General features: G+C 35.9%; 1 protein-coding gene across 2 annotated transcripts; it reads right to left on the bottom strand.

Moving 5' to 3' along the window:
• Positions 1-325: 325 nt before the first annotated feature.
• Positions 326-26475, bottom strand: LOC105232563 (dorsal-ventral patterning protein tolloid). Of its 2 annotated transcripts, none has more exons than XM_011214278.4 (14): positions 25985-26475; positions 19105-20227; positions 8006-8394; positions 6558-7249; positions 6046-6459; positions 5512-5748; positions 4874-5432; positions 4160-4358; positions 3600-3864; positions 3142-3347; positions 2341-2984; positions 2037-2217; positions 1684-1937; positions 326-1627 (listed from the first exon to the last, which is right to left on the bottom strand). In XM_011214278.4, exons 2-14 carry the CDS (start codon positions 19931-19933, stop codon positions 1358-1360), a joined length of 5139 nt encoding a protein of 1712 aa, XP_011212580.2. In that variant the 5' UTR covers positions 19934-20227; positions 25985-26475; the 3' UTR covers positions 326-1357. The 2 variants fall into 2 exon arrangements, with proteins under 2 accessions (XP_011212580.2, XP_029408809.2); XM_029552949.2 differs by having other exon boundaries at positions 26264-26475.
• Positions 26476-27270: the final 795 nt, after the last annotated feature.

Raw genomic sequence — 27270 nt, 5'->3', positions numbered from 1 at the left:
CTAACGAAATTTTGTAAAGCCTGAAATTGTGAATTGTGAAAGATATAGGGTTTGATATATTGGTTTTGTCAGGATGATGAAATCTGTCCTCGTAATCTGGCAAAAATACTACAAGAGATTCTGAGGCGGTTAAAATAACGTTCATCGAGATGCTAGGAAACCACAAGTAAATCCCACATTAAGCGCTACAAACCTTTTGACGAGTGAGCGTGTTGTAAATTTTTAAAACGTTTGTGGACGATTCAAAAATGCACCTTTTATTCCTACTTATTATGTCACCAAACCTCGCTTCATTTTGGCTAGTCTTTAAATTTAAAAATCAAATTCGTTTCGTTCTGGTTTCTATGAATTTATTTGGCAACCAATTTGATTGCAATTTATTCTATTTAACACAAATAAGTTTTTAGAAGAGGTTTTATGCCTACATATATGTATATGTATGTATGTATACATAATATTTCGATATTATTGTATTTGTTTGTATAAATATTATATTTCATTACATGAACGATATAAAGTAGATATGATTGGTTATATAATATATCGATAACATCTACAAAGAACAAGGAAAATATATATATAATTTAGGATCGATTGTACGCTATTTATAAATGCAATTATCTTAGATAATCCTACATAACTCGTTTATATGACAATACCATGTATTTTTGTAAAAGTTGCCGACAATTTGTAGATATACTTTATATTTCTAAAATATACTTGTTTCATAAATACATTCTATATATTCGGGCGCTCTAAATACTTATTAAAAATATGTTTATACTTAAAGTAAAGTTACGATGCAAGTCTTTGCAACGTAATTACATCCGTCTACAATTCCCAACTTTTAAATTCACTTATAATTTTGAAATATTTCAAACGTGTTCAAGACAATTGAAATTTTCTTTTGAAAATCCCCAATTTAGATTGTTTAATGTTTTTAATATAATATACATACATATGTATTATCAGTTTCACTAATTCTAAATTTTTGATTTAAATTTAAATAAGAAAATTGCACACTCTAATGTTTATTTTTGCCTAATAAAGTCTAAAAATATTATTATTTTTGGCTCCTTTATTCGTACTATTTTTTACTTGATGATGAGATTTGCCTGTGATATGCTTTAGAAGATGAAAAGTCTACATTTTATTTGATACGAGTATTTTTCGCTATTGTCATTATTTTCAATTATGCATGTTTCCACATAATAGTTTTATTGCGTCTACCTTTTATCCTACCCAGTTTCAATTTATTTCTCTTATTCTTCAGTATACTCCTGATCTCTTTTGGCCAAACTCAAGGGGTTACATAGAATATGGGAGGATGCCACCGACTGGCCAGAACGGCCGCGTTTTAGAAATTATTATAATATCGACCCCTGGGGCGTGCAATTAACTGATTCTCGCTGAAGTCACCATATTCATCCGAATCTTCGTAAATACTCTTCAATGATCCCGGGAAAGGAGTGGCACGTTCTGCGCTGTACGAATTGAAATCCTCTTCACTATTTTCGAATGGATCAACGGCTACATAGGAGGCGGAGAAGCCCTTCATTGTGACTGTGTCATCCGTTTTAAAGCGTACCAATAACGAATCCGTCAGTGAAATAATGTCTTGTGGAAGCTGCAAAATACATTTGTCATATGGAATGCTATATAGAGAAATAAAAATTAACACACCGTATTGCCACAATATTGTCCGTACATAGGGCCACTGGTGTCCTCCATACCCGAATACACCTGCACATAATCGTAAGTGCAGTTTTCGCTAGCCTCAATATCGAATGTAAGGAATAGTAACTGTACATTGCTGCTGGCCGGTGCTTGAATCGTCCACTCGCAATCCATATTTTCGTTGTAATTGCGGTTGCCGAAGAGAGCATGCGAGTAGAATTGCTGTATTTGATTTGTGGCACGCAAATAACCGCCACAAGCTACACCATGCCATTACAATAAGCGGTAGAAATTGGAGATGAATTAAAAAAATTACTGATATACTCAATTTTTCGAATCGCTCTTTGGTTAAGACTCACATGTTGAGTGTATTGCCGTAAATCCAGCCATTTGTTTATTTTTATCCGTTTTGAATACCATATACAGCTGATTTGTTGTAGACGAGATTGGATAAGGTATTTTGTCGCCACAAAAGTGGCCCAACAGAGAACTGCTCTCTGATTCACCATCGTACACTGCGACATTGTCGTACGCGCATTCCTGTGGATGTTTGGTAAAGAATTTCATACTATAATACTACATCCTCATACAACGTTCGAATGCACAAAGAGCATTTTTGTTGTTCAAGTAATTATGCTATTGAAATACAAACTCATCGCTCACCTGATGCGATTCCACATTAAATTCATTGAATATTAACTTGATGCGATGGCCTGGCGTCGTTGAAAAGTGCCATACGCAATCAGCATTCGGCGGGTAGAGATCCGGGAAATTCGGACTATAAATGGTGCCAAAAGGAGCGGATATTTCGTGCTTGCACTCACCCTCCTTGCAGTCGTGTCCATTCTCATGCAGCGAATAACCATTGTGGCAGAAGCACATATACGAGCCGATAGTATTGCGGCATTCATGCTGACAGCCGCCATTGTTGGTAGAACATTCGTCGATATCAGTGAAAAACACCGCAGCGAATCCGGTGCCTTGTATAGTCTTATCCGAATGGAATTCAATACGCAGCGCATTGCCCTCGGATGTGGCGGTGGGTGGGATGGCGGTGCCACAATACGTACCTATGCGCTTCAATCGATTCTCGCTCAATTTTGAATACACGGTCACCGAGTCATATCCACAATCAGTTTGCTGTTGAGTATTGCCCTCGAGATCGAAATGTGTGAAGTTCAATGATATCTTGTGTTTTGGTGGAGCTATTATTTCCCAAATGCATTCCTTCAACACCGGGTATGTGTCTGGGAACGATGGTGAACTGATTGTGCCATTCGGATACTCGATCACACCACCGCATGCATCTACAATTAATGCAATACTAGTAGTGAATGAAGTATTAATAATTAAGAAAGGTGCTAGTCATTATGTCTGTAGCTCAAAAGCACCGTATTTGCATATGTTCGTGTGTATTGTGTATATTTATTATATATATGTACATATATGGTGGATGAGTAGTACCTTCACAATGTTTCTTATCGCTATGTAGCTCATAGCCAATATGACAGCTACACTCGTAGCCACCTAGGGTATTAATACAGTCATGTTCGCAGCCATGATTCTGAGTCTCGCATTCGTCCACCTCCTTCATGAAAATAGCTGAGAAGCCGGCTTTTTGTACGGATGAATCTGATAGGAACTTCACGTACATAGCATTGCCGCTTGATCTACAAAGCGAAAAGAGACAAGATGATAGAGAATAATGTTAAGTTAAAAACTTTCAGTTTCACTTTCGATTTCGGCCAGAAATACCATTCATACGCATGTTCTACATTCGCGGACCGCTAATTAAAGGTTAGCTGAACGATTCAAACCGCAGCAGGATTTTTTTAGCCAAAGTTTTCCGCTTTAGTCTCTGATACTTTGATCTTTGATACGCACTTATGTATATACTTACCTCCACAGAATAGAATACTTACTTCATGTTTGGTGGAGGTTTGTAGCCGCAAAAGACTCCAATCAGCTGCGAGTCCTCCGTTGCACCGTCTCGCACCTCGACGTAATCGTACACGCAACTGTCATGATTCTCTACTTCGAACGATTGGAATTTGAGTGCCACTTGATAACCTCTCGGAACGGTGATTTTCCACACACATTCTTTGCTTGGCAGGTAATCCAATGGGTAATTGGGCGATTCTAGGCGTCCCTCGGAATCGTCAACAGACATTTCACCACCACATATTACTGTAAGTGCAAGAATATGAAAGCATAACCATATTGAGATAGGCAAACATGTGAGGTATTAATGACCCTTGGTGGTTTTTTATAGAGAACGGTAAATAGCGATAAAAATGGAAATTCATCCAGCATCATTTAAATACTAAATATTTGGATGAACTCACACCAAAAATGTTATATGCCATAGTGTACTAAAATCAAACATACAAACAAACATTTATTTGACTGTGTGAGAACTTATTTTTAACCCATATTTCCTATTGATAAGTGTTAATATCTCCTTAAGTCTGTGGATAATTACCATCGAATTCAGCCTTAAAACCGCGATAGCCTTCCATCCGATGCGTATTAACATATGTCAGGAGCATGCGACTCGACTCCGTTTTTAGAATCTCCCCATTTACTTTACCACAGAAGCGTTTAATCAGAGGGGATTTTATGTAATAGCCATCACGTACTTCCAAGTAATCAGTTTGACAATTGTTTGATTTAAAAATATTCTGCAAAGACACAAAAATTAAAGGCAATTTTATACGACTAAAGTTTTCATTAAATGGCTACCGTCTAGATTATTAAAGCAAATTTAGAAACTTTAGGTGCTGACAAATTTTCATGAATAAATGTGAAATATTTCGATATCTGAAAATGTTTATTATAAAAACAAGGAAAAAAGTTAACTTCGGTGCGACACTGTAACACCCTTTACAAACATTATACTAAAGATTCCATAAAAGAACTTGATTTTGATCGGGCAATTTGTGTCAGCTGCATGCTATATGGTCCGATCTAAACAATTTACTCGGAGTTTGTACCGTTGCCTTGGTCAATAATCCACGCCAAATTTTGTGAAGACTTTTTGCCAAATGAACAAACAACCGTTAGGTGAGCAAAACTATTATACTCGGTTGTGAGATTATAAAAATAGATTTTTTCATATTTACATGCAGCTACTATGTTTATAAATTGGGAGCACTAAACAAACCATTTCTTAAATAATACTTGTAAATGGACCTACCATATTCTCCAATTTCAATACTACACGTTCGCCATGTGTAGCTGTGATACGCCATTCACAGATCTCAGTCTCGTTCGTTAATGCGCCAGCTGTGTAGTACGATGGACTAGCGAATATACCGGTATTTTCTTGAAATGTTCGACCACACTTGGGACACTTGTATAGCAAATTTGCTTGTGCAATATCACCGGCACTTAAGCGTAAACGTTGACCGATTTCGGGACGCTTCTTACCCTTTACTTCAATAGGAAGTATCGTATCCAGATATGTACCTTTGGAGAACGTATTCCGCGCATAATGCATAATGGAATCATAGTCGTACGGTAGCCCCAACGAGTCAACTTCCTCCGGGGTCAGTTTGTTAAAGTTATAGTCTTGCCCCTTCATAATGTTGTTGTGCTCAATGACGACGTGCTTTTCGCGATCAGGCCGTGTGTGCTCGTGCCAAAAGCCAACGACATGGCCCAGTTCGTGCACTACAATGCCGAATTTGTCGCAATTGCGACCGATTGATATAGCTTGTGCTCCATTGCCGCGTTTACCAACAAATGAACAGCACCTGTGGAAATAATCAATTGAGAAATTCCTTACACAAAGAAAACACTATTTAAGCAGCAAATATTGTTTGCATAGCTCACCCACAACTGCGCACCGTGAATACAATATAATTGGGATGTATTTCCGGATCACGTTCGATGAATTTGATGCAAGTGGAGTTTTCCCAATGTCTCATTGCCTGTTTGAAGAGAGCCTTGTGGAGGCCACTAAAGTTACCATCGATCTCATACGGAATGACACCATAATCCCAGATGCGCTCCTTCTTGGCTGTCACAGCACGTACTATGCGATTGCGACTTCTTGATAGCCTTGAATTTCTACGAACATGAAATACGAAATTATCTGCTTAGAAGCTAGTTCCAAATAAATATGCATGTATAAATCGAAATAGTTTTAACCTTCTTATCACGAAATATTGAAATTTCCTAAGCTTATAAACATTAATGTTTATATCATATTTTTATATAAGTAAATAATACAATGAAAATGTGGAAAACATAAAATTTTTTGCAAAATGATTTCGTGTTGACATTAAAGCGGCATTCCACATTACTATCAAAAACTCTTTCAAACTCTTAATATCCCCACAAAAATAATTTTTCCAGAAAACTCACTCAGCATTTTGCAGTTCCATTTCTAATGATGCTTTCACTTTGTTGTCACTTTTCCCAGCCGTATTTGCGTTTACTTCGACAACGCTTCTAGCCATACCTCCCGTTCCATCGCCTTGATGTGAAGAATAATTGAAATTTTTGGTCTGGTTATGTTGTTGTTGCCATTCTGTCATCAGCTGTTGGTTATGTCGTTCGTACTCCAGTTCCAGTAGCCGAGCATTGGCATCATCTGTGTTTTCGGCTTTAATTTTAGCAACTTTTTTGTTATTTTGTGTGTGGAGTTTGGTAATTGAGTGCATCTCACGGTGCACTTGTGTTTGATATTCGTGAGCGGTATGAACTGGACGATTGAGTTCCTCCTTTAGGCGTTGGAGCTTTATGTTGAAGTCAGTGTGCCGAAAGTCTGAACTTCGTCTGAAATAAAAGTTGGTTGGTTGGTAATTGCTTTGTGGCAGGCTTACGAGGTCTTTGCCTATTTTAAGGCTGTGCTAAGCATTAGAATTTCAACTTACCGATGCTTGCGTCCACGTCTATGTCGTCGTCGCACGGGGCCTTCGGGATGCAAAAAATCTACATCGTCCAGTTTCATGCCATTACCTCCAGCATTACTATAAACATTTGGCAATGTCGAACGCTGCGTAGGCAACGACGTCGGCAGTATAACCATACGACGTTCAGCGACAAAATTATTACCCGCATCCACATCAATATCTTTTGTATTCGACTGTATTTTGCGTTGATCAACATTACGATTACTAATTCCAAATAAACTTTTGCGCAGTTTTTCTGCATCGATCGATCTCTCGTTACTTACTGATGGTCCGAAATACTCGCCACTTCGATGAAGCGCAATTGACTCTACTTTACCATTAGCGTCGAAAGTTGTTGCCTTCCCGGGTTGCGTATATAATCCACCGGTTCCTCCATTCCCGCTGCTGAGAGCCCGTTGACGCAATTTTTGTTGCTGGCTTACAGATAGTGGATGTGTTTTGTTCGTGTCGGTATCTGTTGATTTGTCACTACTTCCTGGCTTCTCATTAAAAACAGATCCATCCACCGGTTGATAAGCGGGGTTATGTTTATAATGGTTGCCGTTTCCATTACTATTATCCTTGCTGTTGGTGATAACTTCATTTTTCAAGTTCTTCATCAAATAATTTGTATTCGAAGAAAAGCTTCTGGGTTTTACCGGTTCATTGGCCGACTTGCGTAAATCAATAAAATTTAGACAGTGAAATGGAAGAATAAGCAAAACTCTTCCAATAAGTTTTCAAAAGTGATAAAATCTACTATGTTATTCGTGAGATTAAACAAAGGAATTCCTCTCTTAATAAAAAAAATAAAATCTAACTGACTCATTCGAAAACATAAATAACGGTTGTTTCCTGCTAGTTTTGGGTTGCTAAACCCGAAAATGATAGTAAAAATTTCATAACACGTAGGATGTTTTGTGTTATAGTTAAGGGATGTGGGGTCTATCCATCACCATTTACTTGAAATAGCTATACGTAATGGAAAATATTTGATCTCAAATTCGTAATTATAACACCTTAAACACCCCACAGACCTCTTAGCACATCCGTCGCATATTTTTGCTTAAAATTTGTTGAGTAGTCATTAGTTTGCAAAGTCGTTTTTGATATTCATAAACCTTCTTTTAAACCTCTACATTATTTATGGATACTGAAGCTTGAATTAGTACTACAGGTTTGTCAGTCAACGGGAATAACACATTCAAAAAAATAAGTAGGATTGGTTTAAAAAGTAGGAAGTCACAATAATAATAAGTTCATCATGTGGTCAACCATTATATGGTACATTAGAGTAAGTGATATAAATATGAAATACACTTTTCTGATTTTCAAGAAAAGCACATCCAATTAAAATCTCATATTTTGAAATTCTTTGCGTCATAACGCTGCAAGTAAGTATAAGCATACATAGATGTATTTAAACTTACCAAAGCCGGATCATTGCTACTAAGCTCGTTTTTACTGTCCTTGAAGTCAAATCGCGTGCTCGGCAGTTTGGTTTTCTTTCGGATTATATGAGTTAGGCCCTCCTCTTCCACTTGCAATCCTTCGTGATACACTTCCTGCTTTAGAATTTCCAATTCTTGCTGAAAAGATGCGTTGAATTTAATGGGGGTGATTGGTTTGTTTGTGGCAGAATCTGATTGCCATTGTCCGGCGTCAGCGTCATCGTCTTCATATTTATCTTGTTTGGCTGAACTTTCATTGCCGCCACCATTATCAAGTCTTTTTTTCAATGGAATAACAAAAGTATGTGCAACAATAGGGTCACCATCATAATTAATGTCGGGTAAGGCGATATCACCCATGAACCCACCTTGAAGATAAGAATAACAATCAATTCGCATTTAGTTAAATTTGTATCGTAAACTGTAGGCGAAATAATAAGAAGTATCGACTACCGAATTCAAAGCCAGCCAAAACGACCTTGAAGTTTTGACATATTTACATACTTTGGAAGAGTAATTAATATAAGATGATAAACACGTATTTCATTATCGCCTGGAAACTGGCCTTGACAATTGTATTCATGTTTCTCTTAAGTTTATCGAATTTCATTATCCATTGCGCTAAAGTATTTGACGTTCACAGTTAATAAAAGATGTTAGCGATAAGTATTTGAATACATTCGCTCTACACCAGACTTATTATCAGCTTTATTCAGTTTATTTTTGTTTCATTCATTCTTAAACTAGAAAACTAAACCTAATTTTGTAAAAATTATTATTCAATAAAAATCCTAGAATTTTCTTGTAATCAAATCGTGATTCGTAAATGGCATTGTAAATTTTTGCATTTTTGCGCTTATCTCCGGTCCTTGACGTTCACTGTCAATCATTGAATTGAGGTTAGGTTAATCTCCGAACTTGATTACATTTTACTTGCGTGCTATATACACACATACATATGTTTGTAATTGGTTGTAAGTAGGAACAGCGTAGCAATAAGGGAAATAGTTTAAACCTTGTTTGCCTTATCAATCAGCATGTATGTATGTATGTATTTCATTGCTTATACGACTATGTAGTAATATTTTCGTGCTCATTCTGTGAAACGGATAATGTGGTAATTTAGCTTTGTAATATGTACATATATAATAGGAATATAATATACAAAATAACGCTGATAAAATTTTCATGTTTGACCATAACAATTTATTTTTTTGGGCGCTTCTACAATATATACTCTCGCAATTAAAGATTTGTTTGCAAAAAAGTTATAAAGTTATACGTTCAGTTAATTTTAACGAAAGTGTGGAGATTTTATATTAAGTATGTAAGGGATGTATTGACCCGATTCAACCCATTTGTTACACACATACCTACTACTATCAGGAAAGGATTCTCTCTAATTTTCAATTTATATCCCACATATTGAGTACTTAGGGTCTTGAATAATTTTGCTACCATTTACGCAATTTTTGATTATAAGGAGGCACATCTCAATTGCACTATTCTGCAATGTTTTGTCCTGATATATTAATTTATTCTTGATTAGTGTGCGGGAATTTGAAAGTTTCAAATAGAATTTAAAAGTAGTAGTCCGATTTTGTCCATTTTCACACTGTGACTTAAAAATATCAGAGGAATGTCACGTACCTAATTTTGTTGAAATCTATAAAACAGGTCCCGAGATATGTGCCACGCCTTACCCCTGTTTCTACAAAGCCCTCTCATAAACATCAATCTTACCAGTTAAAGAACGATATATTAATGAATCACTTTTTTAAGTTACTGAATTGAGCATTCGTAAGACATGTGCCCGATTCTTACTAGTCATAGAGTAGTTTACAACTAACTGATTTTAATGCAAGGGACGAATGTACACACATATCTCGCATAACATCTACTCAACATCCACTATATTCAGTTATTCACTAACTGTGAACTGATGTGTATTTTAAATGTATGTTCATATAAGGAATTGTGCTGACATTTCATTATCGCGGATATTACTAATTAATTAATATATTGCACACTGGCGTTCGATCCACCTTACAACACTAATGTGGACATTTACTCAGCCAATGACTGTGAGGCTAAAACGTTTTAATCAATTGATTGCAGCTTATTTGCTTTAACAACTCATAAACACACATACATACATACATTAAATAAAATTTCCCAGTGTTGTATGTCGTCAAACATCTGCTTGTAAAACGGGAATGTACGGTTATCGGCAGTTACTTGAGCGTTGTTAAATGAGGGAGATGAACAAACTGTGTGGATCAAGCCAAACCAAGCAATACATCCTCGTTCGATAGACTAATATTTTGAAACAACCATTTTTGTAATTGGGAAATGCTTCGAAAGCATTTAATGTTCGAATAATTAAAGTACTTTGTGAGGAAGTTAGAGTGTTTTTTGCTGATATTAAAATAGCGATCCATTAGGTTTTAAAATAATTTGGGCACTCACAACGTGCCATAAGGCATCGTAAAATCATAAAATCATAAATTTTTATACTAGTTTAAACAATTTGTTGTTGAATTGCATACTAAAATAAGTTTACGCAAATACAACTCTGACCGCTATGTTTTCGGTTCGTTATAACTTATAACTTTATGAGACTATGTGAAACACCTAAATATAAATCGTGACTATCTGTAATATTGACATTCTTATAACACGTTTTTAAAGCAATAAACCACAATATGGTTCAGTTCAGTATCTGAAAGCAATTTACCTATTTGTACTTATACACACATGAGTATTTCAATACATATATATAATAAATATAAAGCATTTTTGCTAATGGAATGCTCCTTACATCTAAATAGAAGAATAGAATATTTTTTGGCATATAGGAAGTTGACTGCTTTTATGAACAACCAACTTCATCCATGTTCGTGCTTCTTGTATTAACTCGTTGACCATTTTGATGTTAAAACACCATTAACTAAACTATACTGTTCTCTTCTTTATTAGCGTCTACAATGCCCAACTCTATTCCTGAGGGGAGGTTGGCAACATTTGGCCTTATTATTGTAAAGTTGGTCCGCAACGACGTTGCTTTCGGTGTTGGTTATTCTAAACTATCTATATATATCTATTTGTGGGCCAACAATTAAAAAATGTAAAAAATACTTTGATTCTTCGTCGATGGGTGGCCAGTCGTTGCACCCTAAAGTGGCAGAAATATATATATACGCAAAAAGTTATGCTGGCCAAAGCCCCACTGCATTTGTTGAATATCGTGTTTTGAATAAGTATGAAATAAAATTTCCAATCTGTTCATAACAGCTGGCATGCTCTTCTTTCAGTCTACCGCTTGCAAACAAATGAAGCAATGCACTGCATTGATTTGACCGCAAATGCAGGCAATGGGAGACAAAAGTGTTGTACGAATACTCCGCTAAACTTTTAGGAAGGCAGAGGAAGGAGTGCGCATGACGTCCCTTCATGCATTGTGAAAAAGTTAAAATCCTAAAAATACATTTCCGCTACTTTGATACAATTGTAGACAATATGTATTTAAACTTTCATATGCAGAAAGCTTATCGGCAACTAGCCCTCAGATTTACTTTGATATTTAAGTTTCCTTTTTCAAAAAAACGATCATTTTTTTTTGTTTGATTATAATTTTCTATTCGTTTGACAAAAATACTTATTATAATCGGCAGGATATGAAAACCAATATTTCAATTACTAAATACTATAAATTATGAAAGAAGAGATAAAAGGAATACAAATTCCATGTTTAATATACCTTTTCTACATGTTTACAGAATTAAAATGCTGAGATTGAAAATGTGTATAAGTTTAACTGAAGTTAATATCCAAACGTTTGTTTACAAAGAAGCAACGATTTTTCTTGTTCTGTTAAAGTAAGAAATTGGTGAAGTAGAGGTAATCTGCCGAACCGGTTTGGTATTCAAATATCTTTACACCTCTTTCAAAAATTAACCAAAATTACACCTAGTATTTTTAGTGGATGCTATCCAATAAGTAAAACTCATCAACACACTGAAACTATGCTGAACAAGTGATTTTTTTATAATTTTTTGATTTTTTTATAATAATTCAAAAATCAGCCTGTATATTAGCCCCTTTTCATAAAAAGTCATTCATATTTGTAAAAAGACATGTATAGTATAAATGCCATTTTTTTTATACTTCTGCAACATGTTGCTAAAAGTATAACAGTTTTGTTCACCTATCACCATACATCGCCTAAAACTACTTGAAGTAAATATAGAGTTATATATTTATTTATAAAAAAATGACAAGACGAGTTGAAATCCCGGTGACTACCTGTCTGTCTGACCGTTCGTGCGTGCAAACTGTTACTTGTAGACATATTCCTTGGCACCATAAGAAGTTTGATACCGCCGCTACGCGCACAAAACGCCATCAATCAAAAACGTATAAAGTGCCATAACCAAGCCATAAATAAGGTCAAAACTGAAATTTTCCACAACAAATCACATTAAGAAGGGACACCATTAGTTTGACAAGAGAGCATGGCCCCGCCCTAATAAGTTTAATATATACAATTATCTTCCAAACCAATAAAGCTATATAACCCAAAACTTACACAGAACTATAATCAATTTTTTTTACGATAGTGTCAAAATAAGCGCAATCGGATGACAAACTTCCATATTGGATTTCCATCTGATTCTTTCACTTTCTAGTTTACAATTAAAGAACCAATTAAAACAACGTATAAAATTCTACATGTATAATGCCTTTGAAATTTGCCATCTTATGACCACAACTTGTCCAAAAATATCGGTTCATGTGAGAGATATATAATTGAATCCTTTCCTGATAATAGTATGTCTGTGTATCAAAATTTTCAGTTTGATTGTAATCCATTCACATTCACAATTTCGTCGAACAATGAGGTTCAACTTCTTTCGCTACATTTTCCAATATTGCCAATACCTGAAGGTAACGCCTGTGATTGTTGCGAGTTGCAAGAGTATAAAATATTCGGTTGTCTCCATACTTAGCCCTTCCTTAGATTTTTATTTAAATTTTTATTTAAGAATGTACATTTGTAAGTTTTTATTCATATGAGGATATGAGCATACAGATCTTATAATCTCATGACCTTTTTACCACGTTTTAGACACCTCTTATTTTTATGTGGATTATTAGAGCAGATCAAAAGTTTTGAATTAATCATGCCTCAAAAATAAGAAAAGAATAAACTTGAATTAAGTATGTCTTAGATAAGGAAAACATAATTAAGGTTATTGTCTTTATTTTCTCCAAAGATATTTTCGGATGCTGAGTTATTATAGTTCAATTGTTTAATCCACACATGTATTGCAGAGGCAATTTAATAAATTAGCATTTAAATGCCAACAACAAAAGTCAGCCAAAATAACAATGGCCATCCACAAACCTTGCAGATGTAGTGGAGCTACGGCCACAAAAGGCTTATGATTTTATCCGATTTGTGCTTAATTTATTGTTGTGCTGTTTGTTTAGGAAACACTTACAGCAAATATATGGTGAGACGGGAGAAGGAAAGACATCCATGAATTTGAGTTCAAACAAATACATACTATCACTATTAGAGGAAATGTCTGCTGCTTGAGGCATAATACAACACTTCCGCCCATTGCTGTGGTTTTGTGTCAAAACCATCACCTGATTCAGACAGGGAGGGCTGTGCGTGGCTGGGTGGACAACAAATTGTGTTAGCTGCGGTTAAATAAATTTTTGGTGAACAGAAAGCTCTGCAAACAATGCATGAGTACAGGATAGATACGAGTACATATGTGTATGCATAGACTGATAAAGTAAAATTTTTTTGTTAACTACAACCGTTTGTGGAAACTCTTCCCTTGTTTAAGGAGAACTTTTGAAATACATGCGTACTATATATGTACACCATATTATACATGTCCTAGAATTCTTTTAGTGCTATGCCATCATTATTTCTTCTGAACATCGAAAAGTTTTGAACTACGAATCCTAAATATTGTAAAATAAACGGATGAGGAAAAGTTTTCAGCCCTGCTGGTCCATGTCTGTAAATACTTAGTATCATTAAAATCGTTCCCGTAATATATTTATTGAGGATTTTACAAAAGGTGATGATGAATAGTACATATTTGGTTAAGTATGCCGATTTATAATTGGTCATATTAATGGACCGAAATTTTTTTTATCCATACATACATATACATATGCATATAAAGGTAGATGGCCTAAACATTGCTTTCTACGCATCTGGATAGGTCTGTGTTTTTTGCATAGCCGAGTAGAGTTCAATAAACTTTTATTCATTGAGCTAGAGTGCGCTTGCATCGAATATTGCCCTTTATGTGGCTGTACTGGGATGGGAAATGCTCTCTTGCTGTCACTTCATATATGCATGTCTTTCTGAAGAGCCATGTGCAAATGCATACCGCCAATATGCCTTATATATGGTATATGATTGCCAAGATTTTCGCTGCTAACAACAACGGCAGTGCATAAGTACATACCAGGAAGAAACAGATTGCCAAGATTTTCGCTGCTAACAACAACGGCAGTGCATAAGTACATTCCAGGAAGAAACACACACACATACGCAATTCAAAAGTCTTTGACTTTGCAAATATATATACAAATATATAGTACATACATATGTTATAATGTTGGCGTCCAAAAACCAGGCAGCAGAAGTTAAGTCTTTGAGGGGTTGGAAGAAAACTTAAAAAAATGTAAATGAAATTAAAATAAAATAAAAACATCAAGGAATGCAAGTATAAACATTATGCGACACGCGACACGTGGCACGCGCCAGTGTGAATTAAATTGTGCCTCCGGTGGCGTTTATTTATAAATGGACCACACACCAAAAGACAAGGCATATGCTTTCTCATCCACTTAAGTATGTACTCGCGTCTCTTACATACATACACTTGATGCGCACTTTTAGCGCCTGAGAGTGTAGCTTGCCGTCAGTCATCGGCCATTGGCATTCGGTGCCTTTATTGGAACGTGCACGTATATCTAGTATATTAAAGGGTGATCCATTTGAGATTTCCTACTCTTTTATAGAAAAAGCACAGAAACTTCAGATGTTTCGAAAGATCATACTTTGGCCTTTTTTTTTTTGAAGATTGTCTCTTTCAAACGTTGGCCGCGGCTATGTCTCAGATGGTCCATCCGTTGAGTCCAATTTTCGATGACTCGTCGTTCGAGCATTTCGATTGTTAACTGCCGAATGACATGCGTGATGCTTTGCTCCAAGGCCTGAATCGAAGCGGGATTGTCCGCATAGATTTTAGACATATCCCCACAGGAAAAATTCTAACGATGTGATAGCACACGATCTTGATGGCCAATCGACCGGCCCAAACCGTGAAATTATCTGATCACAGAAGTATTCTTTCACTAAATCCATTGATTGGTGCGATGTATGGGAAGTGGCGCCGTTTTGTTGGATCCAAATGTCGCTAAGATCACGAGCTTAAATTTTAGGCCCGATAACGTTCGCCATTGACGGTTACGTTCTTACCGGCATACTTTTTGAGGAAATATGGACCGATGATTCCACCATTCCAACTCTTTGGCAGCTCTTGAATATTTTCGTCCCAAATGCGGCAAACAAAATTTGTCTGGAAAACGTCGGATCTTCTCGGAACTTTTCGAGAGCCTAAAGAGCGAAGCGATGTCGCTTGGGAAGGTCGAGCGGCTTCTGTTCTTGCACAAGTTGTATTTTGTACGTTTTGAATTTAAGATCTCGAGGCAAATTGCGCCAAGTCGTTACGTACGTCAGTCCGAGTTGCTGCGAACGCTGCCGAATCAAATTTCCACGGCCTTCGTGTACAGTCTCATCTACGGCTGCTATATTTTCTTCACTGAATGTTGGACGTGATCTTTCGAATAATATCCAATAATGAATGAAATGACAAATAATACTGAATAAAAATAGCATGAATATTGAAAAAGTACCTCTCCTTGGATCACCCGTTATATATTCGTATAGACTGGGCACCTCTGCGAATACTCTCACCTATTTCTGGACACTTTACCATAGAAATTACTTCTGTATATCAGTGTATTATACAAATTTATATTACACATCCTGAAGAGTTTCCATTAATATATGTCTTGTTTTCACTTTGGTACACTTAAAAATGCAATTTTATGTGTTTTGATCCCTCCACTAGAAAGGAGTTAGTGGTCATTTTGTAACAGAAATCAAAATACAACTCTGTGTTAATTGCTAATGTAAAGTAATGGAAACGTTTGAAACTTTAGAATAAAACGTGTTATGTACGCAAAAATAAGAGCAAACTCAAATGCGTTTCTGAAAACAAACAACTCTAATTGACTTCATCGACTTATATCGACACAAACTACTTTAATAACAAACGTCACTCATACGCAATGTAGCCTATAACTCCAAAAATTACTACAATATATACATTAAATATTATTAACATGGTATTTTACTCTATAAAATATATAATATTATGTACAAATTCATTCATGTTAAAATCATTGTTATAAGAGAAATGACAGGGCTGATTGCATTAATTTGAAACATCGCTCAGGTATACTTGAGAACTAATTTTCAAACAATTTTAGAAATATGCCAGAGAATTCGTCCGCGCGTTGCTGTGGCTATGGTATACAGAGTACAGAAGAGGGGTGCTTTGTGCTTTGCAAATGCTTCTCAGCGGTCGCCATTAATTGAAAAAAATATTTCTTTTGGTATCAGCATCAATGTTTCTTCAGGATCCTTTAACTAAGTTCTTATATATGTACATGTGTGCTCGGGCACTTGCAACATCAACAAAAAATACTATGGGGAAATAAATGATGAAATTAGTTTTCTTAAAATAAATAAAATATAATATCAGTAAAGTGATGGACCAGAGGGGCCGCACCCTATACTCACTCCCTTCCAATGCATTAAATAGCATTATAACAACCCATGTACTTATGCGTTTAATTAGTTAGACTGTGCAGAATAATAGGCCTCGTGAGGTCATTAATGCATAAAAATATCATTCTGGTATAATAATCCTAAGGATTGAACACGAAGTCTTACAGATTCCACAAAATGCGTCCAAGAAAAAATACCGCGTGATTCATTACGAAAATTAATCTATATATGTACATACATATTGTATATTCGGTCATGCGATGTTTATACATACTATAATGAACTAATAATCCCAAGAGAGTCATACAAAAATTTGTAATGAAAAAAGTTGCGAATTTTCCATTCGGTATTATACTGAATTTTTTTTTTATATTATTATTATTATTTTCGAAATTTGAAAACGAGTTTATGTTTAGAAATATATTTTTATTTTTTTATTATCAAAGAAAAATTTTTCGCGAATTTCAATAAAATATCTCATTGATTGACTGATATTTTCGACAAAAAGTCAACCATACGCATTGGGGTCTACATATTTGTTAGGCATGATTTTTGTCTAGTTTCGCACAGGAGAATGCGGATTATAAGATATTACATATCGAATATGGTTTAAACCGTTTGAGTGGATCCTGAGATATGGATTTTCATCTAAATGTGAACGGTGCCACGCCCATCATCCAAATTGGATACTGGCTCCCATAAAGTCCTCTCTTAGTATTTCGGGCATGTCTCTGAAACATTTATTTATAGATTTCTCGCACTTTTAGTGGTTTTTAACAAGGTTATATGAGGAGAAGGCGAGGTTATAATCCGATTTCATTCATCTTCGCACTGTCGGTAGGTTCCTTGAAGATGAATCAACAAACGTGGATAAAGTGTAAAAACGGAGCAGGTAACCGAACAACAGATGATTTGGGAACGTATAGTGTGGGACAAGGCATATTAGCCTTGTGTAATATTGTGGTGCTGACACTGTTTCCAGTACAAGGCGGACTCGCCGTTGTTATCGTCATTGCGTGCTTGAGAAAAAGGCTTATCGAACTAGTGCCGATATTTAAGGTCTTATTTGCCTCCAAACTAATACAATTTATAGATACGTACCGTTATCTGGAACTCTACAAAAGAACAACAAAAGAAGCCATTTGCTTCATGTTAAATTGTTGGTGTCAAAGAGTGCTTTGATGCCCTCATGCACACACAAGCACAAACCCACTCATGCATTTCCCACGAACGAGCGTGAAAGTGAAATGTAAATTTGTGCCTTACAGACAAGCAAATACGCATACACAAATACAGTTGCTTATAAAGAGCAATTCAGCTCGTGCAAATGAGTGACAAAAAGGTATTCAATTTGAAAGCGGAAGTCAACGGAGTAGATACAATGCTCACAGCAAAGACAATCGCGATGAATGCATATTTGCAGGCGCTCACGCTTTTAAGACCACTAGTAGCAGCAGTAGTTTCAATGGCGCGTGATTCACTAACCCATAGTAGTTGTATGTTGAAGAGAAACGGAAGAGCAAAGCTGAATAAAAAGTCATGGAACAGTGTCACATTTTCAAATAAATGTACATAATAAAAAGAATTCATTCATTTACATAAACCCCCATATGCATTCGCTGGTAATTATAGATCTTTATACATAGAATTTACAAAAACCTCAACGAATCGTTGCAGACAATCTACCAATCCCGACTCCAATCCAGTTGCCGTAAGGGTTGAGAAAAAGATGTATGGCGACTAGAAGAATTATTGTTTCATCAAATAGATATTTAATTCTTCAGACACATTGAAACAGAAATTCAAATGATTTTAATTAGAGCCGCAACAAAACGATAATTTAAAAGGATTAAAGGCGAAGTTGCAGATGTTATGAAAAATTATTAAAAATTGCTGGATCTGACATCAACTTACATTATTATATCTGTTGCACCCGTTTTTGTTCTCGTATATTGGCAGACATAAATAGAAATACTCGATATATGGGAGCTAGCCCGCGCTAGCTTCACTTTGGTATACATTTATAATAAATTAAGTGAGGGAATGCTGTCTCAAGGTATTATGAATATTTTTGTAAATATCAGATTCAATGTATCTCGTAATTAGGCAGTAATTCACTACCCAACATATAAATGATAAATGTCAATCGCTGTGTAATTTTTTTCAGTAGTGACGTGGAACTCACCGGCTTTGCACGGGTCCATGTCGATATCATCAGAGAGTCGATTTTGTATTTTCATGTTCATTAATTCCTCAATAGTATATTTGCTTTGATAATGATGATTGTTTAGCATGTTGTGCGCATAATGGTGTATGTGAGCAACTTCCGGTTCGTACAGAATATCCTCTGGTAACTGTGACGGTGATTGTGCCTCGAACCCTCCACGTTTTTGCTGAATCGTGAGGTGGGGGTGCTCACGATAATGTTGGCGATGAGTGCGGCTGTGGTGCTGATGGTGCGGTGATTGCGATTCTATCTGCAACAGTTGTTCCGCCCCATTTCGCTCCTCCTGAATGGAATGCTTGTGCTGTTCCTCTCGTTGTTTATGATTCTGTATGTTCGCGTTGTGCGGATGTTCTTCCATAAATTGCACTCCGAGCACGGTGTCCACAGGAATTATAACATTTTCCCTCAATTGTAACGGTCTTTCTATACCATCCACATTCCCAGACAATGGCGAAAATGGTGGAGATGGCGACAATGGTTGGACAGCCTTCTGTGGCGGCAGCTCGGTGGCATCCTTTGTTGAAAAAATATTGTTGAAATTGCTGTTAGTATTGTTGTTGTTGTTATTATCGTTGCTATTGTTATCATTATTGTCATATAGTAGTGCGCTCTTGGCATGGGCACTGATTAAGACTAAAATTGCGGTCGCCAGCAGCAGGGTATAGTGGGAGCAGCTCAACAGGCTCCCACGGCCATATCCGCTTCCGCCATTAAATGCACTTATTCGCAATGGTAATCTACTTTTGGCTTCATTTGTGTTCACCGGTTTTCGCGGCATGTTTAACATCTTACACACCCTTCCGAATACGAATAATTAATGTCTTTTTCCCGAAACCGAATTTACAAATTTTGACTATTTACTTTTCGCTTATATTTGTTTGAGCAAATTGAATTAAAGTTGCCGCAATTATCTTTTTACAATATTTGTTTTACTACGAATAACAATTTTGTATTATTTTTCATAATCAGCCATCTTGGTCGCTGTTCAATCTTTCATTGCAGCAATTTTAAATGTTGCTTGCGTCAATATTCGCTTAATTGCCGTTATTTATTGATAGTTGACTCTCATAGAAAGGCATTGCTGTAATTGAATGGAAGAAAATAAAAAATATTAAAGCATATTGTAAGAATGCGTTACCACATACATATCTACATACAAAGGCCAGTAAAGTACTCTTACTGATGACATTTCAAATGCGGGTCTCAAAAATATCTATATGCAGATATTCCTATATACTATATATTTTGATTTCCCAACGGAAAAGTAGAAAAAATTTCGCAATGCAATAACCGAATCCGTTAATGGCTTTGTCGAAAAATCTCGACTTCACTTTAATCTATGTATAGTATATCAATTGTGTAGAGTTTTTTCCAAATTGATAAGAATATCAAACCCAATTTTTTGCGATCTTCCTTTCTGCTAATAACCACGCCCACTTCACATATGCCCGAAGAAACGAATATATGAGACAAATTCCAGAAATTCTAATTTAGTAAGATTTCTACACCTAATGCAATGTCGCCTGGTTCACAAATAATAGTTTGTATCGATATATATTTGGCTAAATGTGAGCATTAATTCGGAAATCCCATTAGACGTTGAACCATATGTATCACTGTTTTCCTTGTGAAGTTGAGAATAGGCCTTCCCAAGAATTGTATGACACATTTCTCTTAATTCTAAGCTCATATAATGTGTATACTCATAGGTATAAGGAAAACTTTCCAACCAACCCAAAGAGACCAAAATTATTATCTTCTGCACAGCGTGTTGAAAAAATATGCAATAACAAGAATGTTAATTGCCAACTTAGTATGTATCAGTATTTGGGTAAAACAACAACGCCACCTCGTAACGCATCGCGGACGCAATGATCAACATGTGTAACTATACTCCAGAGCCACATTGTTCGTTATTACAAAATCCACCAGCTTAGAACTATTTATATGTAGATATGAAAGCGAGTTTGTGGTACTTTTGTCTGGGTTTTTGGCCAATTTCTTCGGACCATACAAAGCGGTAATGTGAATGTAATTAAACTTCGTAAAACGCTTTTTTTATTAAATATAGCCAGAAGTCACACGGAGGCGAATTCGCTGGTTGGTTGCGGCGCGATACTGTTTGAAAATTTGGTGAAAATCGCAAAAAATCAAATATTATTCCTTGTAGACCTTGTTGTTTGGGATTAATCCTTTGTTTCCGGGTCATAAGCAGTTGATGGCCAATCAAAAATACTTGATCGCGACAAACAATTATCACCGAAGGTCTTTTCCGACATACTGAACGTTTCGTCACCAGAAATTTGATTTTGATTTGTTGAATAATTTCACTCATCAGAAAAATAGCCGAATGCCTTGTATGTACTTCAGAAAGACCAACTACTAAACACTAATGATTATTTCGATGTGTATTTGGCACAGCACTGACAGACATACCAACCTAGAAAAAAATTTCGAGTAATGGGTTTTCGCTCTAAATTTAATTTAAAAGGTCTTCATTTTTTATCCTACAGTATGATAGTAGGATTAATACTTAGAATTGGCAATATAAGCACAGTAGTTTCTAAAATATTTAGTTTTGATCACTAATACATCAAACATCTCTTGGAAGTACTAATTTTAGAGAGAGAGAGCCAAAGACGTAGACACCATATTTTCTTCTACAGAAAGCTGTATAAGCACGTAAGGTAGCGGTGTGTTGGACAATGTTCTGTGCCAAATTTCGTGAGGACATATTGTCAAGTAACAAAGGTTTCCATACAAGAATTTGAGTTTGATCGGTCAGTTTTTATGGCAGATATGTATATACTATGTTATCCGATATCGTATAGCAGACTATTTCGATATTAACATGTTCAAAGCTGCTAATTTTCGGTCTAGAACATACATTGTGTGAGATATTTTAATGGTACATAGGTAAACCGTATGGATAGCCATCCTCATCAGGACTTCTTTCTTTTCTCCAAATTACTCCCTGATGAATGAATTAGAAGTCTATGTATGAATATTTATTTAATTTAATTGTAATTTAATAAAAATATTTATATTAAAAAATATGGAAAAAACGTAAAACGCTAGTTTTTGTTTTATTTAGTAGAGAAACGGTTCTTGACGATAATAATTTTAGACTTGTAGTTTCTTTAGTTACCCAAGTTTTAAGTGAGTATATCAATCAATTACTTTGCTCCTTCCACATACTTAAACATTTCCAACAAACCAAAGAGCCAAACCGTGCAACAACACGAATTGTCATCAGAATTGCATACTTGGCCAAATTTGGATTATTTTATGGGAAATGAATGGGAAGCAAAAGCGAAACCAAGTATACGAAATAATAATATCCGAAAGAGGGTGAAGGCCATTAGTAATGATGGCGACCCGAGTATATACATATGTATGTACATACCATAACTAAATATGTACACCATTATATACACTCTTAAAGATACCCTTAAAGTCGAGTGTTGTTCAGAATCGGTACTTGACGTATGAATTTATGCATTCAGAAGCAGAAAGAAACAAGTGAAATGAAATGAATTGTAATGTGGATGCTGTGTTAAAGGCACGTTTGTTGAACTTGTACAACGGGGCATGTGATTCAGTTGAATTGACTCCTCGATCCCATACTATTGTACATACATTGTAGAAGCCTTAAAGTTAAGAGTTTTAAGCAATAACTCGCTGTCATAATTGCATATAAATATATACAAGAAACCAATAAGTTTCATGCATCTTTATTAAATGTGCAACACTATCTCCTAGGACTATAAACAACCAATTTATTTAATTATGATATTCAGCCCCTTCTGGTAGTACGCTCTTTAGTAGAAGTTTATTCAAGTGCACTTGGACGATTACGGAATTTATGTATTTACATACATATACATATGTATATGTATTTCTTTCTCCTGTCCACTTCTTCTTTCTTTACTATAGAAACTCGAACATCCCAATGAATAGTTTAACAACGCATCTACCATAGTGATCTAAGTGCAATAATAACTTTAACATCTGTATATCTTTTTATACGAATATCTTTGTTGAGAACGGGAATGAGATTCCCAAACAGTTCGTTATTGAATAAGATTTAGTTTCAGTGTACATAATATTTTAAGCTTTATAAATAATTTTGATAACTCCAAGGGTTTTCAAGTTTTTTGTATCCAAGTACACACTTTATGCAACTACGACTTGCATAATGTGTATTTCCTATTTTTTAATTTCTTCTTTCCATACTCATGTTTTTCCTGAAGTGGCCTCCTCTGCAATACGGTAAACACTTGTCGATGAACTGCCGTCACGGCTCATAAGGCAAGCATGGTGCACAACAAGTAAGACTACGACAACGATGACGACAATGAATATGATGATGATCATGATGACGATCATGATGACGAATGCACGCTGCTACAGGAGTCCAAGTGCAACAACAAGAAGTCTAAGAGGAAGGAAGCAAATAGAATGGAAAAAGTGAAACAAAACTCAAGAAACAAAGAACTGAAAGTCATGCAATGCTTCATTACTTCAGTTCGTCATACTCGATACATTTATGGTGCACCAAAGACGCCGCGTTAAGTTAATTTACTGAAATGTGAAGACGGGGTGATATATTGGATATACGATGTTGCGATATACAAACTCTATATGTAGTAAAGGGTGATTTTTTAAGAGCTTGATAAATTTAAAAAAAAAAAAAAACGCATAAAATTTGCAAAATCTCATCGGTTCTTTATTTGAAACGTTAGATTGGTTCATGACATTTACTTTTTGAAGATAATTTCATTTAAATGTTGACCGCGGCTGCGTCTTAGGTGGTCCATTCGGAAAGTCCAATTTTGGGCAACTTTTTCGAGCATTTCGGCCGGAATAGCCCGAATTTCTTCGGAAATGTTGTCTTCCAAAGCTGGAATAGTTGCTGGCTTATTTCTGTAGACTTTAGACTTGACGTAGCCCCACAAAAAATAGTCTAAAGGCGTTAAATCGCATGATCTTGGTGGCCAACTTACGGGTCCATTTCTTGAGATGAATTGTTGTCCGAAGTTTTCCCTCAAAATGGCCATAGAATCGCGAGCTGTGTGGCATGTAGCGCCATCTTGTTGAAACCACATGTCAACCAAGTTCAGTTCTTCCATTTTTGGCAACAAAAAGTTTGTTAGCATCGAACGATAGCGATCGCCATTCACCGTAACGTTGCGTCCAACAGCATCTTTGAAAAAATACGGTCCAATGATTCCACCAGCGTACAAACCACACCAAACAGTGCATTTTTCGGGATGCATGGGCAGTTCTTGAACGGCTTCTGGTTGCTCTTCACCCCAAATGCGGCAATTTTGCTTATTTACGTAGCCATTCAACCAGAAATGAGCCTCATCGCTGAACAAAATTTGTCGATAAAAAAGCGCGAAACACATTTCGAACCGAACACTGATTTTGGTAATAAAATTCAATGATTTGCAAGCGTTGCTCGTTAGTAAGTCTATTCATGATGAAATGTCAAAGCATACTGAGCATCTTTCTCTTTGACACCATGTCTGAAATCCCACGTGATCTGTCAAATACTAATGCATGAAAATCCTAACCTCAAAAAAATCACCCGTTATATACAAGTACTTAAACGCATGCCATATCTGAATATGCGAGCAAATCTGCAGATATGTACCGGCACATTTCCATCAAAAGTGAAGCTTTGAAAAGGGTTGTACATACCCACGGCAGTGTATGGAAGCGGTATGGTCTCTGTTGACACCCACTACATCATCATTTTAATGCCTTTTATACCATTTTAATTCAGCTTTTAAGCATAGATATTAAAGAATACGAATTTGTGTCTCAGACTCTAAGAAAAATATGACAATTAAAATTTTTATAAAAGTTAGTTGTAAGACCAAGGATATCGTTTGTTTCCGCTAATATAAAACAATCGATATAAATATAGACCTGTGTATTTCAGCCCTGAGCAATATTCAAATAAATATTGCCGAAATTGAACAAACTGTCTGGGACAATTGTACTTAGAGTTATAATATTTGAAGAGATCTTCAGTGTCGTGTCGTTCTATGACATAAATTCAATTTGCTACTGACTCTATTGTCTTCTATTGTTCCTCCTTTGTATTACAATTAATCCTTTTTGCTAAGTGCTTGGCCACACGCCTTTGAATTGCACTTTCAACATAAACAAAAGAAAATAAATTACATTTATCTCTGAATGTATGTACGTACATATGTACATAATCATGCATTACAATTGCATTCTCTTTAAAGACAAAAAAATCCGAACAATTTAACAGAAGCAGTTTGTGTAAACATGTACGCACATTAGAAAAGAAATGTAAAAAATGGGGAAATAAAATGGCCGCGTGTCACTTTTCAAACTATTTTTAGATGCACCTCTCGACTGCATTCGCAGTAAATCAAAACGAAACAATAATAAGGAGAACAACAACAGAGAGATGTAGAAAATCCAACATATCAGAGGCAGAAACGGTAATGGCGGTGAGCTACTGATAAGCTGTTGACAACAGACATCACATTCACCCAAGTTGCGTATGAGTTAATATGTATGTAAAACAACCAAACAACGTAACCTCAACAATATATGCATAAACATTCTACCGGTCGAACTGCCGTCCGCCCAAATGTCTAACTGCCACTATGGCTACTCGCCTGCCATGCTCGCGTATCAGCAAATGTCATGCCGCCGCAATTAATATTATCACTTAAAATATATTAAATTACAAATGAATACGCACATACGTACATTAGTATATACATATGTATATATAATTGTATAACATATCTACATATGTTTCAAATGAAAACATTGCAAACACACATACCTCTTTACATGTATACAGTTATATATAATAGTATGCACAGTAAATAGCAACAATGCGCTATTTACAAGTGTATATAGCAGCAGTCGATTGTTTACAGAAATCAAATAATTATGCTGGTAGAGTTTCCAATTTCACTCACGATACTCGTATCAGGCACTTTTAAATTTTCACTTTTCAAATTCAACTGATGCACCAGGAGATATTAAAATGGCGCCGTAAGCATTTCCGTTACATGCTTGCACACACTCACAATTTGAAAGCATCCGCATGAATGCTCACCTAGGTATGAATGATACTTCACTAAAACACTCGTGCTACATATCCACTTCAACACATACATATGTATGTAGCCCCACTTGAACGATTTTCGCCACACTAAATGGGTATTAGCATAGTTATATTCAATTATTGGCCCGTTTTCCGTTTCCGTTTCTACGTTTTATCATCCGTCGCACTCGGCTGCTGAAACTCGACTGAAATTTGTTCAGAAGATGCTGCAAAATCCGAGCGAGCGTTGACAGGTTCGTTTTCCTCCTCGTCGGCGCTTTTGTTGTTGACATCGGTCTTTGTGTTTCAACGATTTAACTTCTGCTCGCCATGCGAGGCAGACGATTGGCGAAGCTGGCGCATTTGTACACATACATATGTATCCACGGATGTTCAAATACGCTTATTGTTTCTCAGCGATGCCAATACTGATAAAGCGCCCCCTGATTTCAGGAAAAAGAAGCACGATTATTGACAATACCGTTGGTGGCCCAATTTGGAGGGAGCAGTGAAACGTCGGTCAGGCCCAGCTGATGTGGAGTTTCATAGTTTTTTGGCGAGTGCTGCAAATGATAAAGATTTGAAAGCGCAAGTGTAAGTTTGCTTTGAAAGGATTTTGTACAGAAGTAACTACTTATATAAGTAGATGTAACTACTTATAAGTGTATAGATATATACAAATATCTATTCATATCCATGTTTGGTGGGGTACGAAGACATACGAGGAATTCGCAGGTAAAACAGTTTGTTATCAATGAATTCGCCGGTAAATAAACATTTATGTACATATACAGACGTGTACGGAGGCATGAGTGTGCAAGTAAATTTGTTGCTAATTCTTGTTTTACATAAAACATAGTAATTACATATGTTCTAATCTCATTTTATCAAGAAAAACTAAATATTGATCAGAAAGAGAGAGAGGGATCTAAAAAATTGCATTCTTATTCATATAACATTAACGTATGTACAATATGTACAAGCATACTTGTTTGTATGTATACATGCTCAACATACAT

The sequence above is a fragment of the Bactrocera dorsalis genome, unplaced genomic scaffold, assembly GCF_023373825.1.
Source record: "Bactrocera dorsalis isolate Fly_Bdor unplaced genomic scaffold, ASM2337382v1 BdCtg016, whole genome shotgun sequence".
Classification (NCBI taxonomy): domain Eukaryota; kingdom Metazoa; phylum Arthropoda; class Insecta; order Diptera; family Tephritidae; genus Bactrocera; species Bactrocera dorsalis.
The sequence above is the reverse complement of the archived record's forward strand: the minus strand, read 5'-3'. Positions and strand labels throughout refer to the sequence as shown.

What these genes read in the sequence shown, in the direction of transcription:
- LOC105232563 (XM_011214278.4), bottom strand. Translation starts at nt 19,933, where the DNA reads ATGTTAAACATGCCGCGAAAACCGGTGAACACAAATGAAGCCAAAAGT. An exon ending in GTAGCAATGATCCGGCTTTG is followed by an intron (nt 7,250 to 8,005) that starts GTAAGTTTAAAT and finishes GATTTACGCAAG; the next exon opens with TCGGCCAATGAACCGGTAAA. An exon ending in TTCACGGTGCGCAGTTGTGG is followed by an intron (nt 5,433 to 5,511) that starts GTGAGCTATGCA and finishes TTATTTCCACAG; the next exon opens with GTGCTGTTCATTTGTTGGTA.